The sequence below is a fragment of the Hippocampus zosterae genome, chromosome 8, assembly GCF_025434085.1.
Source record: "Hippocampus zosterae strain Florida chromosome 8, ASM2543408v3, whole genome shotgun sequence".
NCBI classification, from domain to species: Eukaryota; Metazoa; Chordata; class Actinopteri; order Syngnathiformes; family Syngnathidae; genus Hippocampus; species Hippocampus zosterae.
The window spans coordinates 16877268-16903731 of NC_067458.1; the positions used below are offsets into that span (position 1 = coordinate 16877268).

The 26464-nt window shown below is 43.9% G+C and overlaps 2 protein-coding genes across 3 annotated transcripts in view; both read right to left on the minus strand.

Annotated features, from left to right (window-relative positions):
• The window catches only part of midn (midnolin), a 173713-nt gene extending 159922 nt beyond the window's left edge, over positions 1 to 13791 (minus strand). The window contains exon 1 of the mRNA XM_052072847.1: positions 13786 to 13791. The gene's annotated coding sequence lies outside the window, so the exon portion shown is untranslated. The remainder of the gene's footprint in view (positions 1 to 13785) is intronic.
• polrmt (polymerase (RNA) mitochondrial (DNA directed)) overlaps positions 1311 to 26464 on the minus strand; it is a 43863-nt gene continuing 18709 nt past the window's right edge. For both annotated transcript variants that reach the window (XM_052072799.1, XM_052072798.1), the window contains 11 exons: positions 25699 to 25821; positions 23436 to 23558; positions 22090 to 22269; positions 20496 to 20582; positions 18198 to 18311; positions 8220 to 8272; positions 7791 to 7889; positions 6999 to 7071; positions 5340 to 5431; positions 4838 to 4911; positions 1311 to 1956 (listed from right to left, as the gene is read on the minus strand). In XM_052072799.1, coding sequence (XP_051928759.1) covers positions 1907 to 1956; positions 4838 to 4911; positions 5340 to 5431; positions 6999 to 7071; positions 7791 to 7889; positions 8220 to 8272; positions 18198 to 18311; positions 20496 to 20582; positions 22090 to 22269; positions 23436 to 23558; positions 25699 to 25821 — 1068 coding nt within the window. In that variant the 3' untranslated portion in view covers positions 1311 to 1906. The remainder of the gene's footprint in view (positions 1957 to 4837; positions 4912 to 5339; positions 5432 to 6998; positions 7072 to 7790; positions 7890 to 8219; positions 8273 to 18197; positions 18312 to 20495; positions 20583 to 22089; positions 22270 to 23435; positions 23559 to 25698; positions 25822 to 26464) is intronic.

The following is a 26464-nucleotide window of genomic DNA, read 5'->3' on the forward strand; positions in this document are numbered from 1 at the left end:
TCGGGACATCGCCCCTCGCCCGCCGACACACAAGCCTCTCATTGACGCATTGTCGCGGATGGATAAACTTTGTTTTGGAAGTGGTGGTGGTGCAGGGGGGGGGGGGGGGGGGGCATGTTGATCGATATACAGTGAATACTTTGAGTTTGACAAAGTTTGAGTTTGAAAAAACCCGACCTTTTATAGTAAGGCGTTTTTAGATGAAAAAAAACGACCATGTATAGTAAAGCGTTTTTAAGGCCGAAAAAAACCAACCATGACTCCAAGGTGTTTTTAGACGAAAAAAAAAACGACCATGGATAGTAAGGTGTTTTGTTCCCCAAAAAAACGAGCATGTATAGTAAGGCATTTTTAGACAAAAAAACCCCCAAACATGTATAGTAAGGCATTTTTAGCCGAAAAGAAAACGACCATGTATAGAAAGCCGTTTTTAGCCGAAAAAAATGACCATGTATAGTAAGACATTTTTAGCTGAAAAAAACCCGACCATGTATAATAGGGCATTTTAACCAGAAAAAACCCGACCTTTTATAGTAAGGCATTTTTAGACGAAAAAACCCCAACCATGTATAGTAAGGCATTTTTTTAAGGAAAAAAACGACCATGTATAGTAAAGCGTTTTTAAGGCCGAAAAAAACCCAACCATGTATAGTAAGGCGTTTTTAGACGAAAAAAACTACCATGTATAGTAAGCCGTTTTTAGCCGAAAAAACGACCATGTATAGTAAGACATTTTTAGCTGAAAAAAACCCGACCATGTATAATAGGGCATTTTAACCCGAAAAAACCCGACCTTTTATAGTAAGGCATTTTTAGACGGAAAAAAAACCGACCATGTATAGTAAGGCATTTTTTTAAGGAAAAAAACGACCATGTATAGTAAAGGGTTTTTAAGGCCGAAAAAAAAACAACCATGTATAGTAAGGCGTTTTTAGCCGGAAAACGGACCATTTATAATAAGGCATTTTTAGCCGAAAAAAACGACCATGTATAATAAGGTGTTTTAACCAGAAAAACGACCATGTATAGTAAGGCATTTTAGCCGAAAAGAAAACGACCAAGGATAGTAAAGCGCTTTTAGCAGAAAAAAAACGACCATGTATAGAAAGGCGTTTTTAATAATAATGTCGCAGTACCTTTTTTTCCCCTAAAAATCCCCCCCGCCCCACCTCCCACACACACACACACACATACAAAAAAGCCCTGAGATCTTCAAAATATTTTTTCTGGTAACAGCAAAAAAATGTCAACCAAAACATAATGTCACAAGATTAAGATTGTTATTAGGAAGAATAAAAACCCATTTAAAATCAATTTGGGCATTTTCAATCCTCAAATATTTTTATTGTAGTAGCACTTTTTTTTTTTACTTGAAAATATATAGTTTTCTTTCCACCCCAAAAATGAGACAATTTAACTTTATTCATTTTGATAGCATAAATTCTTCTCAGAGCGGTAAAAATGTTCTGCATTGTGTCTTGAAGATGTTTTGTTTGATCTAGAAGAGCCAAGTGTGTCGCATCAAATGTGCTTGCACTCCTTGATTGATGGAATGTGAAGGGAAGGTGGTGGTGGTGGTGGTGGGGGGCTGATAATGATGATGGCAGGTCACAGTTAGCGGGGGTCCTCACACACCTGCCCGCCCACCAGGCTAGCACACACACACAGCCAATCACTGGCACTGGAGAAGCACGAGTGCAACTCTACTTCTGATGCAAGAAGCATTTTTATACAAAAGCGCTGTTTTTCCGAGATTGAAGTCTTTCTCTGCGTCCCGCCCCCTCTTGGCGCACGAGAGCGCGTACAATAAAGCTCATCACCAGGACGCCAAAACGAATGTGGACCGGGAGGCGGGCGGGGTGGGGGCGGTCCGGATCAATGCGAGTGGAGACTCAGCGGTGGGCACTCAGCTGAAGAAGTACGTGGATTCTTTCACCTGGCTCAGATCGAAGTCCCCTGGAGAAAGAACAAACAGACGGCTGAAGTTTCAGTGTCAACACGAACGGGGCACATTGATTTCATATGTAGAAAGGGAAATATGTTCAGAAAACTGGTCAACATTTTTTTTTAAGAGATGCAGGTAAACTATTCTAGGTTATGTTTTTGTGCAGATTCTGAAGCGGCCCTAAGCACATCAGTTTTTCATAATAGTAATAACAATAATAATCCTAAATTATACGAAATCGCAGTATCTTTCGTAATATTTATGAAATAAGGGTTAGGTTCAGCAACGGGTGGATTTTTTGTTTTTTATTTGTGTTGAAACGGCTATAAATGACAATACACAGTAAAAATCGCACGCAGGCTTTTACAGGTCAAACTTAAAAATCTCAAAAATATGATACGTTAGAAAAAATTACAGAAAAAAAATTAAAGACATTTTTTAAATTAGCATTAAATATGTTGAGCGACTCTAAAAGCCATCTCCGATTAAAACATCCTGTTGACCAGTGACTTTTTTTAGTGGGCTTCTCAAGAGGGGACACATATATTTGTGCAACACATTTATTTGTTGGACTGACTGGGTCATGTATTATGTGAAGGGTGTCAAACTCATTTTCATTGGGAGCTCCATCACAGGGTTGTCCTGACTATGAAAATTTTAATAATATATGATCACAAGCGCCCGACTGATGAATCAGTCGCTTGATTTAATCGGACTCCTCTAAAGGTCATATACCGGCTAGAACAATTATTCATTCATTCATTCATTCATTCATTCATCTTCCTAACCGCTTGATCCTCACTAGGGTCGCGGGGGGTGCTGGAGCCTATCCCAGCCGTCTCCGGGCTGTAGGCGGGGGACACCCTGAATCAGTTGCCAGCCAATCGCAGGGCACACAGAGACAAACAACCATCCACGCTCACACTCACACCTAGGGACAATTTAGAGTGTTCAATCAGCCTGCCACGCATGTTTTTGGAATGTGGGAGGAAACCGGAGCACCCGGAGAAAACCCACGCAGGCCCGGGGAGAACATGCAAACTCCACACAGGGAGGCCGGAGCTGGAATCATTATTTTATTTTTTTATTCACAACTTAGTTATAAAAAAAAAAAAACTCGGTTGTGAATAAAATAAGAAATATAATTTTGAAAAATAAAAGAGTGAGCATTCGTTGGGAGTTTTAAAGATCCAAACCCATTCAAATGCTTTCATATACCAGATGACATTTGGTCCGATAGAGTATCCGGGACCTCGTTCTCGGATTAAGCGCGGTCAAAACAGGAACATAATAAGTTCGGTAGCCATTCCAGTGAAGATTAAAAGTATCCAATGAATTGCGGTATTAAACACACCTGAATGGGTCACGTAAGCAGATTCTGAAGTGCACGGACGCAATTAACAGCAATGACTTTACAGCAGCCAGCTCAGCAGACGACAGTTAGTGAGCGCACGGACGAGATGCAAACGGTCGTGTAAGAGGGACCTCCGTCCACTTGACTGACAGGGACGTGTCTGTGTGCCGTCGCCGTGGCAACCATCACTCGACAGGGAGTCAAAGACGTGCACGCAGCGGGGAGGGGGCAGGATACATCCATTCATCGATTTTAGAATCGAAAGAAGTTTGTCGCTCATGTGGAAATTGCTTCGATTGAATGTTTGAAGCCAGGGGTTTGGTCTCGTGTCGCGGCTACGTCTCCCCACGTCGTAACAAAGGACGAATGGATTTAAATAAAGAGTGGGGAAGTCATTCCGGGATATTTTGCCTCCGAGATGGACTATCACAAAAATCGAAAAACAAATACCGGATAGAAGGAATAAATAACTGTTGCGTTGCTTTTGTGTACCTACAAAAGAGAGATCGTGAAAAATGATTTGCGGGATGGTTGGAAAAGTTGACATCGCAAACATCCTGTACAGCCAATAAAACAACTTGGAAAATTGTGGAAATGAAAGACAGTCCGGCGCAACAGAAATCACCTCGGCCAAGGGTATCAATAGCAGTTGATGACGACCAACATGGTGAGGGGGTGAAAAAAACACCCACTGACAAGACTCAGTGATGCCACTGCCAACCTTCACAGGGCAGTGGCCAAAGTATCACAATGCATTTTGCATTTCATTGTGAATGGCTCAGAATGCGGAGAGATGCACTGTTACGGGTTCGGCTTAATTAAGTTAAGTGGTTAGCGGTTAGCGTGTCAACCTCATAGTGCGTGGGTTTTCTCCGGGTACTCCAGTTTCCTCCCATATTCCAAAAACATGCACGGCAGGCTAATTGAACACTCAAAAAATGTGTCCCGAGGTGTGATTGTGAGTATGCATGGTTGTTTATCTCAGCTTGCCCTGCGATTGGCTGGGAACCGGTTCAGGGTGTCCCCCGCCGACTGCCCAGAGACTGTTGGGATAGGCTCCAGCACCCCCTGCGACCCTTGTGAGGATAAGCGGATCAGAAAATGGATGGATGGATGTATGAGATAAGGTTTTTTTTTTTAATTCATTTGTTTATTTCACGAAGAAGCTGAGGCAGTCTGTTACAGAGAAGAGTTTACTGTCGACACGCTTCGTCTCAAACGTCATCGGGGCCTGTACACAGTAGCACTCTCATCCTGCCCTTTTTTTTCTCCTCTCGACTAACTCAAAAATATTTCTCCCCCAAATATATCAGTGATGAATTTAAACCCATTTAAACCCATTCCAGGCTTAGGCCACTCATGATTGAAGCAGAAAATGGATGTTCGGCGAGTTCCAGTGAAGCGGTTCGTTCCAGCGCTCCAGGCCACGCGGAAGCTCTTCCAACCAATTAGGACAAACACAACACAGCATGTTGGATAGAGAAGGTGCCCGAAGCGGTGGGCCGGACGTTTTCGAAACAAGCTGCGTGCTAACTGACCTGTCTGCGGTACTTTGGCCAGCAGCAGCATGAGCCTGCGGTCTTCCAGATACTTTTTGTTTTTCCTGTCAGACCTGCCAATGGAAGGACACCATCAAAAGGAAGTTAGGGATTGGTGGGGAAAAACTGCCGAAACACATTTCAGAGCTCAGCCGCATTCAAACGCCTTGAAGTCTCCGCAGCGAGTTCCCGACTCGGATCTTAATGGGACCCACTTTCGGTATTCAGCCAGGGCAGGCCAATCTAATGTAAGAAAGCACCTTGGCGAACTTTGTCAAGATGAGGGTAAAGGCTACAAAGTAAAGGAGACGATATCCAATTATCTCAGAGAGCGAGAGAGAGAGAAAAAAATGAGGAGATGAGAAGCCTGCCTGAGGTTAGAAAAATCGAGTATCACAGAAAGGAAGGAAAAAAAAATATCTGTCAAGCTCATATTCCATATTCCAATTCCATACATTTGGTTGATCTCACCGTGCTGCTTCCAGTGGGGTGTGGCACTTACGTAAGCCTGGAGCAGTACTTGTGGAGCAGGAAGTCGGACAATTCTTGGAGGATGGGCTGACTGTGCAGCGCAACAAACTGCTCCCGGCAGACCTACCATAGGGGTGCACATGAACACACAGTGTTTTATCGTACTATTTTAGCAATCTTAACTGTCAAAAAAAGAGCAAGAAAAAGTACCAACGTGATACCAGTACTATTTTTAAAGAGATTGCAGGAATCTATAACCCTAGGACAGTCATGTTTACGGACCATATTTTCTGCACTATAAGGCATTTCGACGCACCTTCAATGAATGGCCCATTTTAAAACGGTTTTCATATATAGGGCGCACCACATTCTAAGGCGTACAGAATAGAAGCTACAACAGTGGCTGCAGTTGGGCTATACATCCACTAGATGGAGCTACGCTAAATAGAATACAATACAGCTTTATTTATATCGAGCCTTCACAACCGCTGCAGCTGTTACAAAGCCATGAGAACTGGTCACAAACACGGACATGAAACATGATTTGGGTGTTATCTTTGTTTCAAAATGGCTGCGCAGAGCTCAGAAAGTAGTTTTCTTTTTGAGTATGTGTTGGTGAATGCGCATGTCAATTAGCGTTGGGCAGAGCCCGTTTAGGTTACAGTTGGTTCCTAAGGCCTATTCCTTCCAACTCACTCCCCAATATTGTTCACAAATGTTCTATCGCGTGAAGTTGGGGTGTGCTTAAGGCTGCCAACAACAGAAGGCCAAAGAGGAGCCACGTTTGGAAAGAGCACGCATTTGGCATGCTGACTGCCCACCGGGGATGCTGGATATTTATTTTCTTGTCGTGAAATTGTCTCCAAAGGCGTTTCAGAGTACATTCTAGCGCGGACCACATGGACGAGTCATCAGCCCGAGCCCAGGACTTCCAGCATCTCAACCGCCAAAACTGCCTGAGACTAGCTGCTACAACAAAGAATTTCGTCCCAAACTGAAACCATCTCAGGAGAACTTATCTCCACGTTCGTCAACCTAAAACCGCTTTTACTGAAGCTTTTGATGCAACTCCAAAGGTGGCGACTTTCGAGGCATAAAGAATTCACACTCTGGAGCATGAGCGAGCGTATGACTTGACATCTTTGTTGCGGATGAGTGATCTTGCTTCCTTCTGCTTCACGTGCTCGAGTGTCGACTAATGCGTTAAAGACTTCTTCCGTCGGCGTCGAGTTTAATTACCTGTGTAATGAGGTGGGCGGACCCCGGCATATCAAGAGACGGGGAATTATGCGAGGGGATAATTGTACTGAAGGGAGGGCCGCTTGCTTGACTTGGTCGTGATGGGATGAGGCCGTTAACAGTTTCGCCGCTCCGAAGCTACGACCGCGGGAAAATGCGATCCCATTTTCTTCAGTGTTATTTTTAACAGCCATCAACGAGAAAAGGGCAGGAAATGCATGACCGGGGTTTTAAAAACACACAATCCTTCGGGTCCGTTTGAGAACAAAAGGCTGAAAGGAAAGATGGGAGAAACTGACGAACATAGGACACGTACAGCATTGAGAGGAGAATTCCACACCCATTCGGTATTGGATGGTTGAAAGGTTAGCGTGGGCAAGGAACGGTGGGAAAATTCAGACGTTGGCGGGAGTAAAATGCAGAGCAAAGTGGCAAACGTCAAAGTGACTACCTTGTTCATGGTGTCCACTGTGAGGGCGTGTGTCCAGAAACAGTCGTGAACTGAGACGAACGTCAACCCGAAGCTTGTTGGGAAGGGGGTGGGGGGGGGGGGGGCAGAATGGAAGGAGAAAAAGAATAGCCAAAGTTAAAAAAAAAAAAAAAGATTCGTGATTTAAAAAAAAATAAATTCAGGCAATTCAAAGGACTACTTTGTAAGCAACACTTTTCTTTAACACGAGTTGGGAGTACGCAAGAACCAATCGTGGCGTGTGTTTGCAAAGCAACTTTTGTGGCTGTGAGAAACGTTTTAGTTTTTTTCTTATTGGAAAACAGAAACACATTCCATCCAAAAAACTCACAAAAAGCAGTGAACGGTCTTCTGCCTAACGCAGAAGCTTTATTGGGATTAAAAAAAACAAAAAAACAAACAAAAACTAAGCAAAGAAACTAAGTCGACACATTTTAACCGACTGCAAAGGATGCATTGAGTGGCATCGGCATTGATGCAGGGACACGCATTGCTTGGTTTTAGTGCTTTTAGCATTAGGATCCTTTCAGCATGAGCATCCACAGACAGCTGCAATGCCTCCTGTATTGGTTTTGACAGTCGGCAACAGATTAAAATTGCACTAAAGACACCTACAGGACGTAAGTGGAACAGCAACAACTGGTTCACCTTATTGTAATTAAGTTTAATGTGAAAAAAAACCCCTCAAAACAACTTAGCTTATTTGTACCGAAATTTCCTTTTTGATAAAAATGTCATGAATGAAAGTAGGTTTTTTTTTCACAGGTTACCTACCTGTGGCAGTGAAGCGCAGTCAACATCATGTGTGTGGAGTCCAGCGAGTGGATGAAGTTTGGCGGGAACGCGTTCTTCTGCTTCACCGTGTCTGGCATCCTGAGAAGAAACAAACAAAGGCCCACGTGTTCATTAACACGTGTCACACTTGTGCATGCGGTCCTATCTGCAACTTCAACTCATCTTATTAGACGTGATAATGAACACTCCTGGGAGATGGGTAGCAATTCCACATTATCTCTATATAGTCGGAAATAAAGTACAGGATACCTAGCCTGTGTCAGTTGCTCACTGAAAGATTGCGGAGTTGGTTTTTAATGATGAAATCTGGTAATAATTTCGGACCTACGCAAAGACACCAATTTCACTCTATGTGATAAAGGTCAAAGAAGAACAAAGTGTGGGGGTCGGGGTAGGGGGGGCACTTACTGTTGGGTGTCATGGCTGATCTGGAGATTGATGTGTTGGAGGATGCTCTTGAGCTGCAGAAACAAAAGACAAAAATAAATAAAATCTTACAAGTAAGATTGAGTCATCCTGGAGACCATGGCAGGATCAGGCGCAGTCGTCGCCGCGGGACGATAAAGGTCAACAACAAATGATTTAACGGGATCACCCTTGACAGCTTGATATTAAATTGCTAAATGAAATAAACCAAAGCGCCGAAGCCCTCGAGCTTGGTGTTGGTAATAACCGTCAGTTTATCCCCCCCCCCCCCCCCCCCCCCCCCCCCCAATCAAGTCGTGCGACAACAAAATTACAGTTCATCTCTCGAGTGGAGGATTCGAGACTCCATATGTTCCGTGCTGTTGAGCCATCTGTGGCAGCGCTGTGTCCTGACCCACTGGAACCGACAAGCGCTGTTCAGTGTGGAAATCCCCTGGCTGATGCAAAGCTCCCTTCGCAAATATGTGCTGGAAAACAAACGTGAATGCGGGCTCAGTTGTTGTGGGGATTTGAAGTTACTTTAAAAGGAGCAAAGAGTACTTCCTCCTCTTTCTTCTAGAACTGCTTCAAACAACAAAGCTTATGCAGGAAAAGTGGCTAAGATTACATGGCTGTCTGTGTCATAGGTTATGTTTTGTGTGTTTTTTTTTTTAGTTTGCTATTTTATGTTAATTGTTCTTTAAATTAAAGCGCTTTGTTACAGCTGAAGCTGTGTGAAAGCGTATATACTGTAAATAAATATGTATTGTACTAATTGAAGATTAGAAAACATCTGAGGCTACCATGCACCTCAAAGTAAACCCTAAATGTCATGTTATGGTGACTATTTTTAGGTATAATGATGATTTGTCAAAAAAATAAAAAGTTTTAGATGATAACCATAGAACCAGAAATGGAGCGAAGTTAAATGTCCCATATTTTCCGCATTATAAAGCGCTTCGGAGTATAAGGGGCACCTTCAATGAATGGCCTATTTTAAAACCGTTTTCAAATATAGGGCGCACCGCATTATAAGTCACATAGAATAGAAGCTACAATAGTGGCTGCAGTTGCATTATGCATCCACTAGACGTCGCTAAGTGAATACAATACATAATAGTTTTATTTATATAGTCTTTCACAATGGCTACAGCTCTCACAAAGTGCCTCCCAGAACATTTAAAATACTACATCCAAGAAATCAGAATCCATATATAAGGCGCACTGTTGGCTTTTGAGAAAATTGAATGCTTCTCAGTACGCCTTATAGTGCGGAAAATACGGTAATAATTCATGTAAAGATTTTTTATTGACATCAGAGATCGTGACAAGGTGAGTAGTTGTACTCAATTATAGCTTTTGTTTTCCGGAGTTGTCTGGTTGCAAGTCACAGATTTTCATTTTTTTCTTACTGGCCCTGTTGCACTAGTATGAGAATTATAACGTAAAACCAGATTCCAAACAATGACTTGATAGTTAAACAATTAATTCACTTAATCACATTATTTCACATGATGGGAGAAATTGTTTCCAAAGTAGAAAAACCGAGAGAAGATACTCGGCATCAGTGAATGGATTGGAGAATCAGCAGTATTTTACATTTTAAACAATATTTCTTTGACTCTCAAAAAAGTTGAACAAAGCAGGCCAAAGAATGAAATAACAGGTGTGAAAGAAGGTGAAGGTATTGCAGATTTAAAGGTGACAAGGCTTTTTAACACGGATGAAAGTCTATCGCGGCTCCGTTCAGCGAGTTCCTAAGCAACTCACTTTGACGGCTTGGGTTGATTGCTTGAAGGTCGCCGTGGGATGAATGACACAATCACACCTTTATCAAGAAAATAAGTTTGGCAAACGTGGCGAGATGTGCAAAAAAGCCCATTAGTCTCTGCCACAGCTGCTATCTCATACATCAGCGCTTGAGCGGGATTGTTGCACGGGTGGGGGCTCTGTCCATCAAGCTCATTGTCATCTTTATGCCCTGGCATGTCTTTGCAAGGAGAATGGGGAAGCTTAATGCGAAAGGGTGAGGCAAAGTGAAGGTAATGGAAGCTACCTTTGGTGTGACAAAAGGAAGGCCGGCTAGTAAATGAGGTCATTATTTGTGGCCCTTTTTATTCACAACGCAAGTGTGCATTGAGGACCTGACTCAAAGCTATGATGAACGAGAACCTTGGCTAACCTGGAGGAGAAAGGCGGCAGGGGGCGGACGAGCCCCCCGCGGTGTAAATCACTCGAGAGCCGCACATGACGACGCGTACAAAAGCAATCACGAACCACAGAGAAGCAAGCTGTCCGCAAATGGTCAGCTAATATTTAACCCTTTCATGCACCAATAATGACAACCCGTAATCTGATAACATGATAAGCTGCCCACTGTAGTAACCGCTGTCCCTGGAAGGATTAAATGCATGTAGTCGGGCACACTGCTTTTTTTGGTGTTTTTTTTTTAATCAAACTCTCCCCCTGTCCTTGAAAGTGGAGCTGCATTTGTTATGATGTCACCCCAAAATGCCGCGGGGTCCTGCCAGATCAACGGAACATCCTGTCACCCGTTGGGAACGGCTCGATCCAATTCAGATGTCCCATAAAATCTTATAAAGCTTTGGGTCCATGAGTTTAAAATTCCAACACCGGGTGAAACTTGACACAATTCTGGCTCGAAATATCAGAAAGCTCGAGAGGTTTTGTGTAGAGCAGGGGTGGCTAACCTTTTTGACCAAGAGAGCCATGAAAGCAAAATATTTGGAAATGTATTTCAGTGAGAGCCACATACTGTATTTTAAAAGTGAGTTTAACAAAATGTCAGTATAATAAGCCTCTCAATTTATTCTTTTAAATAATTTTGTGATAAAACTCACCATTAATGTGAATGTTTTTTCCGTTCCTTACTATTGCTAAAGATCCAGCAAAGCTCGCGGAATTAGAGTCGCCTTACGCGGAGTTGCTGCTGGCTAGCTTGCACCCTGCTCAGAAGCCTGCACGCTTTCTTTCTGATGTCTCCCGCGGGGTATTTTGATGCGAACGTAGCGTGGCGTGTGTCAAAGTGCCGCTTTACTTTCGACCGTTTCACCGCTGCAGTTTTGTCCCCCTTGCAGTTTTGTCATCGCAAATTAGAAACACCGCAGAACCTGTTCTCACCATAAAGGCAAATTCTTAGGTCCATTCGTCCTGAAGTGTACCATACTCGTCTTTGTTTTTTCTTTTCACCATTTGCTTTGTCGAAGGGTTAGCGTTGAGCTAATGACAGAGCAGACTGATTCAAAAGGGGGCTTTTACCCAGCAACGGTCAATGTAGACTAGCATCATCCAATTAAAATTGCTCTTGCAGCCCTGAACAGGACATGAGCGGTGAAAAATCGATGGATGGATGAAACAAGTGAGAATATTTTTTATCTGCGAGCCAGATGCAATCATCAAAAAAAAAAGCCACACCTGGCTCGCGAGCCATAGGTTCCCGACCCCTGGTGTAGAGATAATTTGACGGGGACAGTTTTCTAGCTTTGGCCCAGATGGAATGTTTTTTAGCGAAGGAAAGTGGAAAAAGAGCTTTCTGAATGAATGACTGCCTCAAGCCACTTCACGGGAGAGCGCTTCCGAGAAAGACCCGGTGTGAGTCCTTCCATTGCAGAGAGGATTTTCCACAGCAGCAATAATTGTTTTACGGTATATAATTTTGCACTGCTGTCGTAACAACTAAACCTCGTTAATATTTTCTAGCCCGTGAGCATCTATGAACAAATGAGGTGCGATAGTTAACTGTCTGGGGAAATTATTACTCTCAGCATAACCTCGCTGCTACTGGCTTCTTATAGAGGACTTAGACCATTTAAGCCTGCTGTCACACTATTAACTGAAAAATCCAGTCAAAAAGATGACCACCCCCCTGTGCCACCAACAGCAAGGATTGAGGAAAGGAAAATAAAAAGGAAACACAAAATGTGAGCCGGAGTGACTTCCGATCCGATTTGTGTCTCGCAATCCTGTTAGGGATCCTCCGATGTATGTTCACGTTTCGTTCTTCTCTCGCCTCCTCATCTTCTTCAACCATAACACGTACCGTATTTTCCGCTAGATAAGATGCTTCGGAGTATAAGGAGCACCTTCAATGAATGGCCTATTTTAAAACCGTTTTCATATATAGGATGCATCGCATTTTAAGGCGAATAGAATAAAAGCTACAGTAGTGGTTGCGGTTGCGTTATGCATCCACTAGATGGAGCTACGCTAAAGGGAATACAATACAACCCGGCTTTATATAAAGCGGTCACAACTGCTGTAGCTGTAACAAAGCGCTTTGCAGAACATTTAAAATACTACGTCCAAGAAATCAGAATATTGATCTGGTTATCGAACCGATAGGCACACTGTCTGCTTTTGAGAAAATTGAATGCTCTTAGGTGCGCCTTTGAGTGCGGAAAATACGGTTCTAGAGCGCCAGGTCACTTGCGAGGCGAGTGGCGATAAGCGGTATGGAAAATGAATAGTTGGATGGAAAAAGAACCGCAACACATTTTTGACGCATTCCCTTTCAATACTGCACTTCATTACTCATAAGTTTACCAGATGTAATACATCTATCCATTTTCTTGTCCTGTTCAGGGTCAGGAATTTGCTGGAGCATCTCAGATGACTCCCGGCCAAAGGCGGACTACAGCAAGTACAAGTCGGCAGCCAGTCGTGGGGCGCATACACAATCGAGATGGACAGACATTCACACCGTCAGTGAGTGGGGACTGAATCAGAATCAGAATCAGAATCATCTTTATTGGCCAAGTATGTAGAACACACAAGGAATTTGTCTCCGGTATAACACGCTGCACTAGTATCATCGTAAACAACAAAATCATTGAACCATTTTAGAGTAACCACTAGTTTTGAAGTACCATTTTGTGGTGCAAGAAGAGTGACTGTCAGTGACTGTTTAAGGAGTTAATGGCTAGCGGGAAGAAGCTGTTTAAGTGTCTACTGGATTTGGTGCGCATGGATATGTAGCGTCTGCCTGAGGGGAGTGGCTGAAAAAGGTGGTGGGCAGGGTGCGGGGGATCCAGGAGGATTTTCCGTGCCCTTGTCTTGATTCTTGCAGTGTGCAAGTCCTCAAGAGTGGGTAGGGCGGTGCCAACGATTTTTTCTGCCGTCCTAACTGTCCGTTGAAGTCGGATTTTGTCCTTTTTTGTGGCGGCCCCAAACCAAACCGTGATGGAAGAACACAGGATTGATTCGATGACTGCCGTGTAGAACTGTCGTAGCACCTCCGGTGGCAGGCCATGCTTCCTCAGAAGCCTCAGGAAGTACATCCGCTGCCGGGCCCTTTTCAGGATGGAGATGGTGTTGACTTCCCACTTCATGTCCTGGGAGACTGTGATTCCCAGGAACTTGAAGGTCTCGACGGTTGACACAGGGCAGTTGGATAGTGTGAGGGGCAACTGAGGAGAAGAATGTTTCCTGAAGTCCACGATCATCTCTACAGTCTTGAGCGTGTTCAGCCCGAGGTTGTGTCGGCCGCACCAAAGCTCCAGCTGCTCCACTTGTTGGCGGTACGCAGACTCGTCGCCGTCTTTGATGAGACCGATGACCGTGGTGTCGTCTGCGAACTTTATGAGTTTGACAGCTGGATCTGTTGAGGTGCAATCGTTTGTGTAGAGAGAGAAGAGCAGTGGCGAGAGGACACATCCCTGTGGGGCACCAGTGCTGGTAGTGCGTATTGATGATGTTGTTGCTCCCAGTCTCACCTGTTGTGTCCGTCCCGTCAGGAAGCTGAGGATCCACTGGCAGATCGTAGGGGACACACCGAGGTGGAGTAGTTTGGGGGTGAGGAGTTCCGGGATGATGGTGTTGAACGCAGAGCTGAAATCCACAAACAGAATCCTTGCGTAGGTCCCTGTGCTGTCGAGGTGCTCGAGGATGTAGTGCAGACCTATGTTGACTGCGTCTTCCACAGACCTGTTTGCCCGGTAGGCAAACTGGAGAGGGTCCAGCAGGGGTCCAGTGACGTTCTTTAGGTGATTCAGCACAAGGCGTTCAAAGGACTTCATGACCACAGACGTCAGGGCGACAGGCCTGTAGTCGTTCAGTTCCGATGTTGCCGATTTCTTGGGAACTGGGATGATGGTAGACTGTTTGAAGCAGGATGGGACCTCACACAGCTCTAGGGATCTGTTGAAGATTTGTGTGAAGACCGGAGCCAGCTGGTCAGCGCAGACTTTCAGGCAGGAGGGGGACACTTTGTCGGGCCCCGGAGCTTTCTTGATCTTTTGCTGCTTGAAGAGCCGTCTCACGTCCTGTTCGTGGATCTGTAGTGGAGAAAAAGAGGGTGGGGGGCTAGGTAGAGTGGTTTCTGGTAGAGGTGGGTTTGTGTGGGAAATGAGGGTGTCCTTTTCAAATCGGCAGAAAAACATGTTTAGTTCATTAGCAAGACCCTTATTGTTCACTGTTTGGGGGGATGGCATTCTATAGTTAGTGATTGCTTTCAGGCCATTCCATACAGATGCAGAGTCGTTAGCAGAGAACTGGTTTTTCAGCCTCTCTGCATAGCTTCTCTTTGCGATGTTAATTTCCTTTGTCAATTGGTTTCGGGCATGTTTGTACAGTGCCCGATCTCCACTTCTAAATGCGGCCTCTTTCTCTTTCCTGAGTTGCCTGAGTTTGGGAGTAAACCATGGCTTGTTATTGTTGAAGGAGCAGAACGACTTCGTTGGTACACACATGTCCTCACAGAAACTGATGTATGATGTTACAGTGTCTGTGTATTCATCCAGTGTGCCCGTTGAAGTTTCAAAGACGCCCCAATCAGTGCAGTCTAAGCATTCTTGTAGAGCTAGCTTTGCTTCATCTGTCCATTTTTTCACAGTCTTAACAACCGGTTTAACACATTTGAGTTTCTGTCTGTATGTAGGTATTAAGTGGATTAAATTGTGGTCAGAAAGACCCAATGCTGCGCGGGCGACCGATCGGTATGCATTTTTGATTGTTGTATAGCAGTGATCTAGAATGTTGCCTTCTCTGGTGAAACAGTCTATGTGCTGCATATATCTGGGAAGTTCACGGTTAAGATGTGCTCTATTAAAATCGCCCAAAATGATTAGGGGTGACTCTGGGTATTTTAGTTCGAGTTTGTTTACTTGTTCGGCTAGCGTTTGTATCGCCGTGTTAGCGTTAGCTTGTGGCGCAATGTAAACACCGACTAGTAAAAAGGAGGTGAACTCACGTGGCGAGTAGAATGGCTTGCAGTTTAAAGACAGCGACTCCAGGTCCGGGCTGCAGTGTGCGTCGAGCTTCGTGACATCAGTGCACCATTCTTCGTTGATATAGAAGCAAATCCCACCACCTTTCGATTTCCCCGATAGCTCCGTGTCGCGGTCGGCTCGGAGAAGGCGGAAGCCGGGTAGATGTAGCGCGGGATCTGGATGGCGGTCACTGAGGCAGGTTTCAGTGAAGCAGAGCGCAGCAGAACGTGCAAATGTTTTGTTGGTCTTTGTGAGGAGAAGAAGTTCATCCATCTTGTTTGGCAGAGATCGTAGATTAGCAAGATGGATCGATGGGAGCGGGGTTCGAAATCCGCGCTGCCTTAGCTTGACGAGCACGCCGGCTCGCTTCCCCCTCCTCCGGCGGCGTCTCCATGCTCCGTACAGCGCAGCCGCTCCGCTCGCGATTAGCTCCGAAAAACCTTGTGGATTTTCGTGTGCTGGTGAAAAAAGACCGAGCGTAGACTCCCCAATGCGCAGCAACTTTTCCCTCGTGTAAGTAAGCCGCTCAGGGTCGCCAAAAACAAACGAAAATGACAAAAACAGGGATAATACTAGGGAGCGTGTGACCGAGGCTGCCATACCTGTCGGCGCCTGATGAAGAATTTAGCATGCACTAAATCAGGGGTCACCAAACTTTTTGAGAGTGAGAGCTACTTCATGTGTCCTGATTGTGTGAAGGGCTACCAAATTGATACACGTCTGAAATAACATTTGTACAAATTACATTTAATAATATTAGAACATTAGCTAGCTAGATGTATACTGTAGCTAGCTAGTTAGATAGCTAAATAGGTAGCTATAGAATCTATAATACTGCCCATGTTTGCATTTTTAAATCAAAATTTCTACGAGCAAATCACAATCCTAGCACTGGCGGGCTACTGGTGTGGTCCTCACGGGCTACCTGGTGCTCGCGGGCACCACGTTGGAGACCCCTGCACTAAATGATGATGCCGCCCCTTTCCCTTTTTTTTCCAGTGCCTGGCTCCCTCATTTTGCAATCCTATCCCTTGTCTAATTATGAATGACCCCCTCACAGCAACACAATGGCCTTGGATTGAAGAAGCAGAGAGGAGATGGGGAGATTGAATTTAATCCATCTATGCGTGGGGGTGAGGGGTGGGGGTGACCTGTTTGCAAATTACTTTCAATTTTGTCGCGCAGTGATGCAACTGGATTAGAGTGTTATTATAGCGGAGGATAAAGGAAGTCATTTGTGACAACATTTCATTGTCACTTCATCAGTGTGTGTGTGTGTGTGCGTGCGTGCGTGTGCGCCAATACAAAAAAACTTCAAAAGGGTTAATCAGCCTCCTTGTCCATGCTGGACATTACACCAAGCAGAATCAATCAGAAGAAAGTGAGGGATGAGAGACGGACGGACCCTCGGGGGAGCCGCCATCTGTTCGCGCAGCTCTCTTGCACCTGCTTGTGAGGTGTCACGCCCCCTTCTGAAGCAACCCCTCTGCTTGATGTCATACTTAAGAGAAGACGGCTCTGTGGGCATGCTATAAGGTCTTGCCGCCCGCATGTGTATGACATCTGCCATACAGGATGGCCGCGTCCTTCATTTACTTTGCAAAGAAGCTCTTGGATATAATCACTTACGTCCTCAAAAAGCGGTTCAAGTAACGGCATATTAATCGGCTGCTACGTCGCGAGTCAACTATCGCAGCTATTTTGGCTGGACATATAAAAATGCTTTTGTGTTCAAATATAATGCGTGTCAATGCATTGCATGAATTTCAGGTCCTGAAGAGACACAAACACTTGTGCTAGCCAAAAATGAGGGCAGAAGTGTTGCTTCAACACAAGGAATAACTAATCATAAACACACACACGCACACCCTGGCGCGCTATCTAACGACGTGCTGGCACGTTGACATTTATGTCTCAGACGCACCACTGTCAGCCTCTCCGCGGTGACAAACAACTCTAATGATGTTGTGTAGCTCCATTTCAGTGGGTGCTGCTCATGCCAATCGCACGCCACCATCAGCGCTGCACTCAACCTATCAGGACCTGGACATTCTCGCCGCAGCACTCCGGCTTGGGAAAGCATCCCGCATTTTGGAAATGTTGAGAATGGCATGCGGGCGGCTGGAACAAAAAGCCAGGCGAGCTAAGAGATGTAATCATTCATCCATACGCAGGAAGTGGGCCTTGTTTACTCACAAAGGGGTTGACGAGATACAATAGTTCTCAAGTTAAGAAAGTGCAGACAGTACGGTGGGCAGCAGGACAGAAAGTTTCAATAACATCCCCCAAAAGAATTTTTACCAGCACATTCTTAATCCTTGCCAAAGCACAGTGAGGGAAGCAATAAGTGAGTTGGCTAAGGAATATTCATTTTGTGGCTGCAATGAGAATCTCTGCATGACAAGTACTTCTCTCTGTTTTTTTTCTTTTTGCTCAAGCAGCAACATTGGGTACCCTTGGAACTGTTCTGAGAGTTGGGCTCACACAGTGGACAATACGAGGTTAACACCACCGTGAAAGAAGTGGCATGGCATTGTTTGGCCCACTGGAGGATACTTCATATTAAAAAAAAAAGCACAGAGCTCTATCACATTACAGCAAAACTAGAGATAAGAGTAGCGCCAACTGCACAAACAGTAGACAAAGCTAGAGGAGAAGAAACCATCCTGGAAGTATTGTGAGGCCAGTGTTACTCAATAGAATTTTTAAAGTGTTTGAGTTTCCATGCATCGCGCCTCTCTGTACGTTTGCTTACCATTTTGCTACGTGTGCGGTGGTAGGGCTGGATGATGGGCAAACCCAGGGGGGTCACCCACTGCACCGTGTGTCCCGCTTTGGATATGAGCCTGGCGCTGTCCGTCAACCAGTCCTGCGCCAAACAGAGACCGCCCTCAATCAATAAGCCCGTGGCTCAAATGACATCACAAGCATAATTCTGTTTTGACAAGATAAGCAACACTGCAACAGAGTAGTAGTTTATGAAGACAAAATGTGAGCTTAAAAAAATTGCATATCGTGAGAATAAAAATGTCAAAATTATAAGTCATGCGATTTGTAGCATTGCCACTGATTAGCATACTAAGAAAGCAGTAAGAAGAGCTGTTTACGACTGGACTCATATAAAACTGGCTGGCAACTTGTTTTTGCAGTTATATACTGAGTGCGTGTAGCTCCCAAAAGGTCAGTTCTATCCATATCTGCCAACAGAAAGCTAGCATAGTCTAAATTACGAGAATTGTGTTCCCCGGTGTTATCGTTTCGCAACCATGGCCCCTAATACTACTCATTCAATTGCAACTCTTGTACAAGAATGACGAACTATTTCAAGCAATTGAAAGCACTTGATCCAGCATCAAAGTACATCTGAAAACACTGAAAACGCAACCACCTGTGTCAACCTGATAGGAGAGATATTAAACGAGTTAGGCAGCCTATATTTGGTGTGCATGAGAAAAGGGGACACCGTTCAGGAAGTGGACTTATTATAGACGTGTTCTTGTTCTATTTGGTAATCATCAATATGACCTTTCCTTTTAGGCAAACAATTGTTTCGGACCTGCAGAGGAACACATGTATTGTTGTTAAAAAAAAAACAGCAAAGTTCCAAAGCATTTTGTCTTTAAACCCTAGTAATGCCACTAAGTTCCTTCTAACGCACACAGACACACACAAACACACCCGTCTGTGCGGAAGATGGATGATCATAGTCTTTCCCGAGGCGAATGCGCTCTCATCTTATTTCTCTCTCTGAGCCAGAAACAAAGACAAGGAGACAGCCGGGGGAGTGACGGATGGACTAACCAGATCGTTAGAGACTGACTGATCAATGAGTGGATTTGATAGGTGGCAGGCCGAGATGGAGAGTGTGCCGAGAATAAATAGGACGTGTTCTAGGAAGGAAAGAGGTCAGCGGCTGGATTGATTCGCCGCCGTAAATTCTTTCTCTCAAACCCAGGGCTCTCCCCGCTCAATTCACAAAGGAGGAGCGCCGCAACGGGCGGGCACAGGTTCTATCAGCGTAGCGGGCCACGTTCCGCTTGTGAAGATAATGCACACGGTCCCCAGGAGGTATAAGTCGCGATTAATGGAGGCAACGAGGTGAATGTGCGCCATTGGCAATTTTTCATCACCTGATAATGCCAAGAACAAGTCATTAATAAGAGGAAGATGTTACCCTCTGCGGCGCTGGAAGCTACTTATCCCAAGCTGGCTACAAGTATATTTCATCTGTGGAAAGATGTTCATGTATCTGTTGCTTCTGAGATACGATTATGAGGTGGGAAGGAGAGAGAGCTTTGTTCTCGTTGAGGTGCCCTTGAGCAAAGCTTGAAATATGTGATCATAAAAGTGGTGGCAATTATTTGTTGGTATCCTGACTTACAAGTTTAATTCGTTCCCTAAGAATCAAACACAATGTACTGAATCTCAAATAAATATTCAGCATTGAAATGAACTCAAACTGCATTAATATGTTCCAGCCAGCAAAAAGCCAAGGCTCATATTGTCAAAATTGTTGATGTTCCAAAACGCAGGGTTACAGAAATCACTGCAGGCTAACTTAACCCGTAACATGTTGTGATTGTTCCAAACATTAAAGAGAAAAAAATCATCAGTGTGGTCGTGGCTACTGTGCTTCTTGAAGGGAGTGCAGGGCTCCCTTCAAGGAGCGCAGTAGCCCCGTTGAGTCCCTTATAACCCGATCGGAAAATGACCCTCACTTGGATGTGAACGAATCTGTCTTTGCACTGCAGTGAAGCATATTATTGCAACGAAAGTACAAACGTGTCAATGGTCGATGCGTTGTGCAATTCACAATAGTTTTCCCGGCTACTAGTTGCCTTCTTCATCAATGCTCGAGTCACCAAATCACACTTTGGGGATGTTAGCCGCCTTCCGACGTCCCAAAAAATGTTGACATCCCGAATTACAAATTTTGTTCCAAATTTGACAAGTTCAGTGGAGACAAAGGACACAGAGTCCAGTTTATTATGAATTTCAAATTTTAAGACAAAACAGAAGGGCTTGAATGAGGACTGTAGTGTAACACACCCACCTGGATCTCTCTCGTTCCTGTAAACATCTCCTTTAGGCCACTGAACACTTGTCGCACCAGGTAGTGAGACGCTTCCCAAACATATTCCTGAAACAGACCGATGAGATGCTACAGTATAAAATATGACACGACATGGCTTCAAAGTTGTTCACCTTGAACAAAAAAAACAAAAACAAAAATCAACTCACACAGGGGAAAAGTGAATGTATCACTTCTTAAACCTTTATTAAGTAACGTTTTAACATCTTTCACTGTAATACAAATATCAGGAAGAGTTAACCGCTATTAAATAAATAAATGAATTAAGACTACAAAAAAGTACTACTCACCCTAGAACAGGTTAAATGCTTTCCTGGCCTTTTTCTAGCTAGCCATTAGCCATTATGCTTTTGGCTATAGCTTGCTAAAATAATTGCCAGACTTTTTTTACAGTGGGGGTTTCCCCCAGAAAACACTATAAATTGAATCAAATATTAATTGTATTCCATTTATTAATCATTTCATTTGATATTATTTCATTGAAGGATCTATTTAACTAAGAATGTAGCCGATTTTAGCAGAGGTGGCTAGCATCATGAGGGCATGTTTAATATAATTATTATTTTTATTTTTTTATTTTTGTCCAACTGTGACTTACCGGTAGGTTATCATTATAAGAGAGTAATGACAAATTTATGTTCAGTGATAGATAGTCTTCTTGCTCATTGAGCAGCAAGGTGCTTTGCAATGTCGGAATGAATTCACTTATTGTGGATATTGTGACATCTTTTCCCTTTGCCGTCAATGGTGCCCGCTGGCCACACCACACGAGCGGAGTTCAGCCTGTAGCTGTTAACCGAGTTAAAATTTGAAATCGCGTGACACTGCTTTTGCAGTCCAAATTTATGGATGTGCTCCAGATTATTTGCACTTTGAGCTTCCGCTGCCCACAAATTGCAAAAGAAGATTTAAGCCTAACTGGGACTATTTCCGATGTAATGACAGTATGTCCTTATCAACCACGGAGCCCGCTGCACAGTCACTTATAACCATTCCCCCCCAAATTCCCTGGTGAAGCAATTAGGAGATATGATGCAAAAGTCATCGGCAACAACACTCCTGAGTGCAAAACAATAATAGATAGCACCGCCATGTCGCTCCCATGCGCACTGGAAATAAGATCAACTTTTGGTATAATGCGACTGATTTGAGATGATTAGATGATCGTGAAGAATGAGCGCCGACCACCGAGGACCCATTTGTGTCCATGCGGGCCTAAAAATAGCAGCGCGGTATCACATGTCTGTTATTTGTTCTCGTCCACTCCTGGTCTAACATTTCACTGTATGCTGATTGCGTGTGTGAATACTGTAAGTGGTTGTTGTTAATCTGCAGTGTCGAGGTCAGAGTGACATGATGAAAATACCCTCAGATGCTGTTATCTGCGTGATAAACGTGCGGAAGCGGGAGGAGAACAGCCCTTAGCAGGGTTGCACACCTTCTAGCAAATATGCACATTGTGCAGAGTGCCCCACATACAGTGGAAGAGATCCTGTGCAGAGACCATGCTAAAAATAAACCCGGCTGCAGCGTGAGGGAACCCCCCCTACTGTACCTTTGGGAACTCATCAATCTCCTTCAGGCGCTTTTCGATCTGGAGCCTTCCCCCGTAGCGTGTGACCCCGTACACCACCGTCATCACGGTCTGCTTGACAACTTTCCGGTTGATGAAGCCCTCCAGGATCTGGGCGATCTTCAGGCCGTTCTGAGCATCGCGGACTCGGAACTCCTCAACCTGAAACACAAAGCATGTTGGGTGGGAGCACAATCACTGACACTGTTGTGGGAAAACAGGAGGTGGCCGACCCTTGTTGCAATTTGATGCAATCAAGGCAACAAGGCTAGGAAGTGCACAATCACTTCAGGCACTATTTTATGTCGAAAGTAATTGTTGTGGCAATATGCAAATGTCATCATATGGGCAAGACTATCACCCGGTGCATCTAAAAAGAGAATCTGCAATATTTGTCTCATACAGTGTGCAAAAAGACAAGTGACAGTTGTAGCAAGACAACTCATGGCTGCTCACAATGGCCTGAGCATCTTACAGTTCCTGGCCGAGAAGAACGCGTATGCCCTAAAGATGACCCATGGTGATGGCAATCTAGAGGATTCCAGAAGAATCCTTCCAGATAAGAATCCTTGCATAAAGGAACAGCGGCGGTTGGGAAAGTGTGTTAGACTCCAGGGAGATCATTTCAAAGGTGAAACTTGTCATTTATAGTTTAGAATTAAAATTCACAATAAATCCCACGTGACACAATTTGTGGGTTTGCAGTCCTGCTATTTCACAGTTTTTTTTGGATAGTTCATAATTGTTAATTGTAATTATTTTGTTTTCCCTTCGCGTTAGTTTGAGTGCAATTCCAAAGTCAAACACTAGATGGATGCCCACTATATGTCGAAACAGGAAGTACAATATTTCAGCTCACCCTAGTTTTTGCTGAATATGACTGAATGTTATATCGTTTTAAATCCTGCTCTTTACACCGACAGTAATCAATGGCCGCAGGTTCATTTCATTATGGTCATCTTTGGGCATGATGGTGGATGTATATTGTGGGATGATAAGTTTGTTAGTTTGGAAAATTGGGATTTGTTTACTGGAAACACATGGAGGGATGGGTACAATGTGACACTGTTAGTTTAAAATATTAGCCATTGCTCTTACTCTTTCCCAATATATCATTATGGTGCAGTACACATTTACACCTTTGGAAAACACAACCACTAACCGTACTACTCAAAATACCCTTTTGAATGTTTGATGAAAAATGAATGTTAATTTTGGTGTCTGTGCCTAATGTTGTGACCTGTAAGTGTATTGTATATCCACAAATATGGTACCTCAGACAGTTTCTTTATCTAGTGAGTGGCAGTTATGTTGAGTTGTGCTCTGACCTGCTGCGCCACTCCACTGTACACGTCCTGCGGCACATCACAGGGCATGAGGTTGACTGACGTGGCGCCAATTACGTCTCGGCCGAGCGCAGCGTAGTGCTGGAGTCCGTTGCAAGAGCCGTCCTGGAGGAGACGGTAGGGGAGATTAAAAGCAGCCGTGTGATGGAAATGAGAACAGAAATATGGATGAAGGATGGAGGTCGGGTGCATGGAGGGGAAAATGGACAATTAAAACAACATATTAAGCACAGAAAAGATTAATCTGAAGAGCACGTGTCGAAAAAACAATAAACTAAATACTTAACAGACATTCAGATATGTTCATTCATTAATAATTAAATGAATAATTAATGTCTTAATCCTTAGCTAAAATATTAAGGGGATATTGCATCCATCAGCATGATACTGAGGACCTCATTTATTATTATAAGCACTTTAATGAATTCATAGTAATCCTCTATAGAGCAAAACGGCAAAATGTGATCATTTTGAAACGTAAAGAGTCGGGATGATTCCTTATTGGATTGATATCACAATACGACAAAATAAAATTTTTTGAAACATATGTTATACATACGTATGGGCAATGATAAGGCACAGGAGCCAAAGTAATGCAGTGAGCAGCAACTTTCTCATTTGACACATTATGACCCCCACCAAACATGAATGAGACAAAATATTGCAAAAACATGTACTGCTCGAGCAAAATCACATAGTACATCTGTGATAAGCGAAGCTCCTCGCAGATGCTGATGTGCCCCTCAAAAGGGGAAAGAAAAAAAAATCTCTGGACCATTTGCTTTTCAGTCCATATGAAAAGGAAAGCGAGCGATAAATAAATAAGTGATGTAGTTACCGTACAGCAGCGCTTCCACAATAACATTGAGGCAGAATGGCTCTTGAGTGCAGGGTTTAGCTGGCTTTATCGAGCCGAGGCACATGAAAAACTCTCACGTTACACCAATAAATGAAAACTAAGAGCTAGGTAGAAAGTCAATATAAAGTGCAGTTCGTGTCCTCTTCAGAAAGACAAAGTCATCACAAAAATGAGGTCGCACCAAACATTTGCAGACATATGAATGATATGTATAGTTCAAAATGTGTTTGGTTCAGTTTTGTCAATTTTTTTTCCCCCATGGGATGTATGTGATTTTAGCATGCTCTGTTAACTAGAGTGTGTATCAGAAGCGGTTAAATGATAAGAAATTGTTCTTTTAACATGGTTCACAAAGAGTTTTTTGACGGAAGGAATTGTTTTGATCATGTACTTATGTACTAATCGTATTTTCATCATCATATTGAACATTTTGTATTTCCCTGTTGAAATCGCTGTCCAACATGGTCATCCGTTGCTGTCATTTGTGATCCTTTAAGAAATCCTTGGATGGTTTTTAATGTGGCCTTTAAAGTGTGGCTAAAAACATGAATGGTGGTTAAAATATATATACATTTGGTAGCTGTATCCTAGACTCAAAAGAGAAGAAATGTGCTCTGGTTCATATGCTGCCCATCGAGTTAACTGCAGCAAATAAATACCATATATCCAGAGAATTAAAAAGTGAAAATAATGTTTCCACCAGTCAGTGCCAGATAAAGATATTTTGTGAAACAATGCCACTAAACATTCATTCATCTTCCTAACCGCTTGATCCTCACTTGGGTCGCGGGGGGTGCTGGAGCCTATCCCAGCTGTCTCCGGGCAGTAGGCGGGGGACACCCTGAATCGGTTGCCAACCAATCGCAGGGCACACAGAGACGAACAACCATTCGCACTCACACTCACACCTAGGGACAATTTAGAGTGTTCAATCAGCCTGCCATGCATATTTTTGGAATGTGGGAGGAAACCGGAGCACCCGGAGAAAACCCACGCAGGCCCGGGGAGAACATGCAAACTCCACACAGGGAGGCCGGAGCTGGAATCGGACCTGGTACCTCTGCACTGTGAAGCCCACGTGCTAACCACTGGACTACCGGGCCGCCTCTGCCACTAAACAAAGACTCAATTATTAAAACAGCTTAATTTGATAATCGATTAGTTGTTGACTAATCAATTAATTTTGACACAGCTAGACAACTCTCCAACTCAAACCATAACTATGATGTGGCCACTGATGAAAATTAGTTTGACCCCTCTGCATATTGTCCATCGTAATGGCCCCTTCCTTGGCCTAAATCAGCAGGGAAAGGGCTCCAGGTGACCGGCGACCCGAATGCGGACAAGCGCTCATGTAAATGGGGTGTATGCAAACGTTGATGGTACCTGGTGAACAGGAAAATGAGAGATGAACTGGGTTGGGTCGGGAGATCGCACGGCGTTGGCGATCTCCATGCAGCAGGCGAGAGCTTGCCACGGCTCATCTGCATTCATCCACCATTTCTTACCCTGAGGCAACAAATGACAAGCATCAGGCACGTCACCCTATATACATATTTTATATCAGGCCACTATACAAAACGTCAACGTCGGTTTGAATAGTTGAGAAGTACAGCATGACTTAAAGACATAGAAAAGAACATGCTGTATTGCACATTTGCCGCAAGTGTTAATTGCGAAGCAGGTAAGCTGACGATTGGTTAGCAAGTGGTCACGTCACCTGAGTGGATTATTGTCTTAACTCATTCACTCCCAAAGACGTTTTTAAACATCTTTTCAGACTTGGTCCAGAATTGGCTGGAGTGGTTAATGTTTTCAATTATATTCGTGGTTCATCATAAGGGTTTTGAGGTACATTATGGAACATTCATTAACTGCCGGGTTCCTTGGTGGTTAGCATTTTAGCGTGACCAATTCATCGGCTGCCATTTGCACTTTTAAATTTGGCAAAACATTTCATGCCTTTATTTATTTATTTTTTTAACATATTACAACAAATGACAAAGCTACTTCCATTAAAACTCACCCCCACATAAGATTTTTCTCTTTGTTGCAAAGCCAAATTAGTTGTGCCTTGAATTCGTATATTTATCGTTTATAAGGGTTAAGGCCCCCGCCCCCCCAAAAAGGCTATTTAAATAATTAGACATGT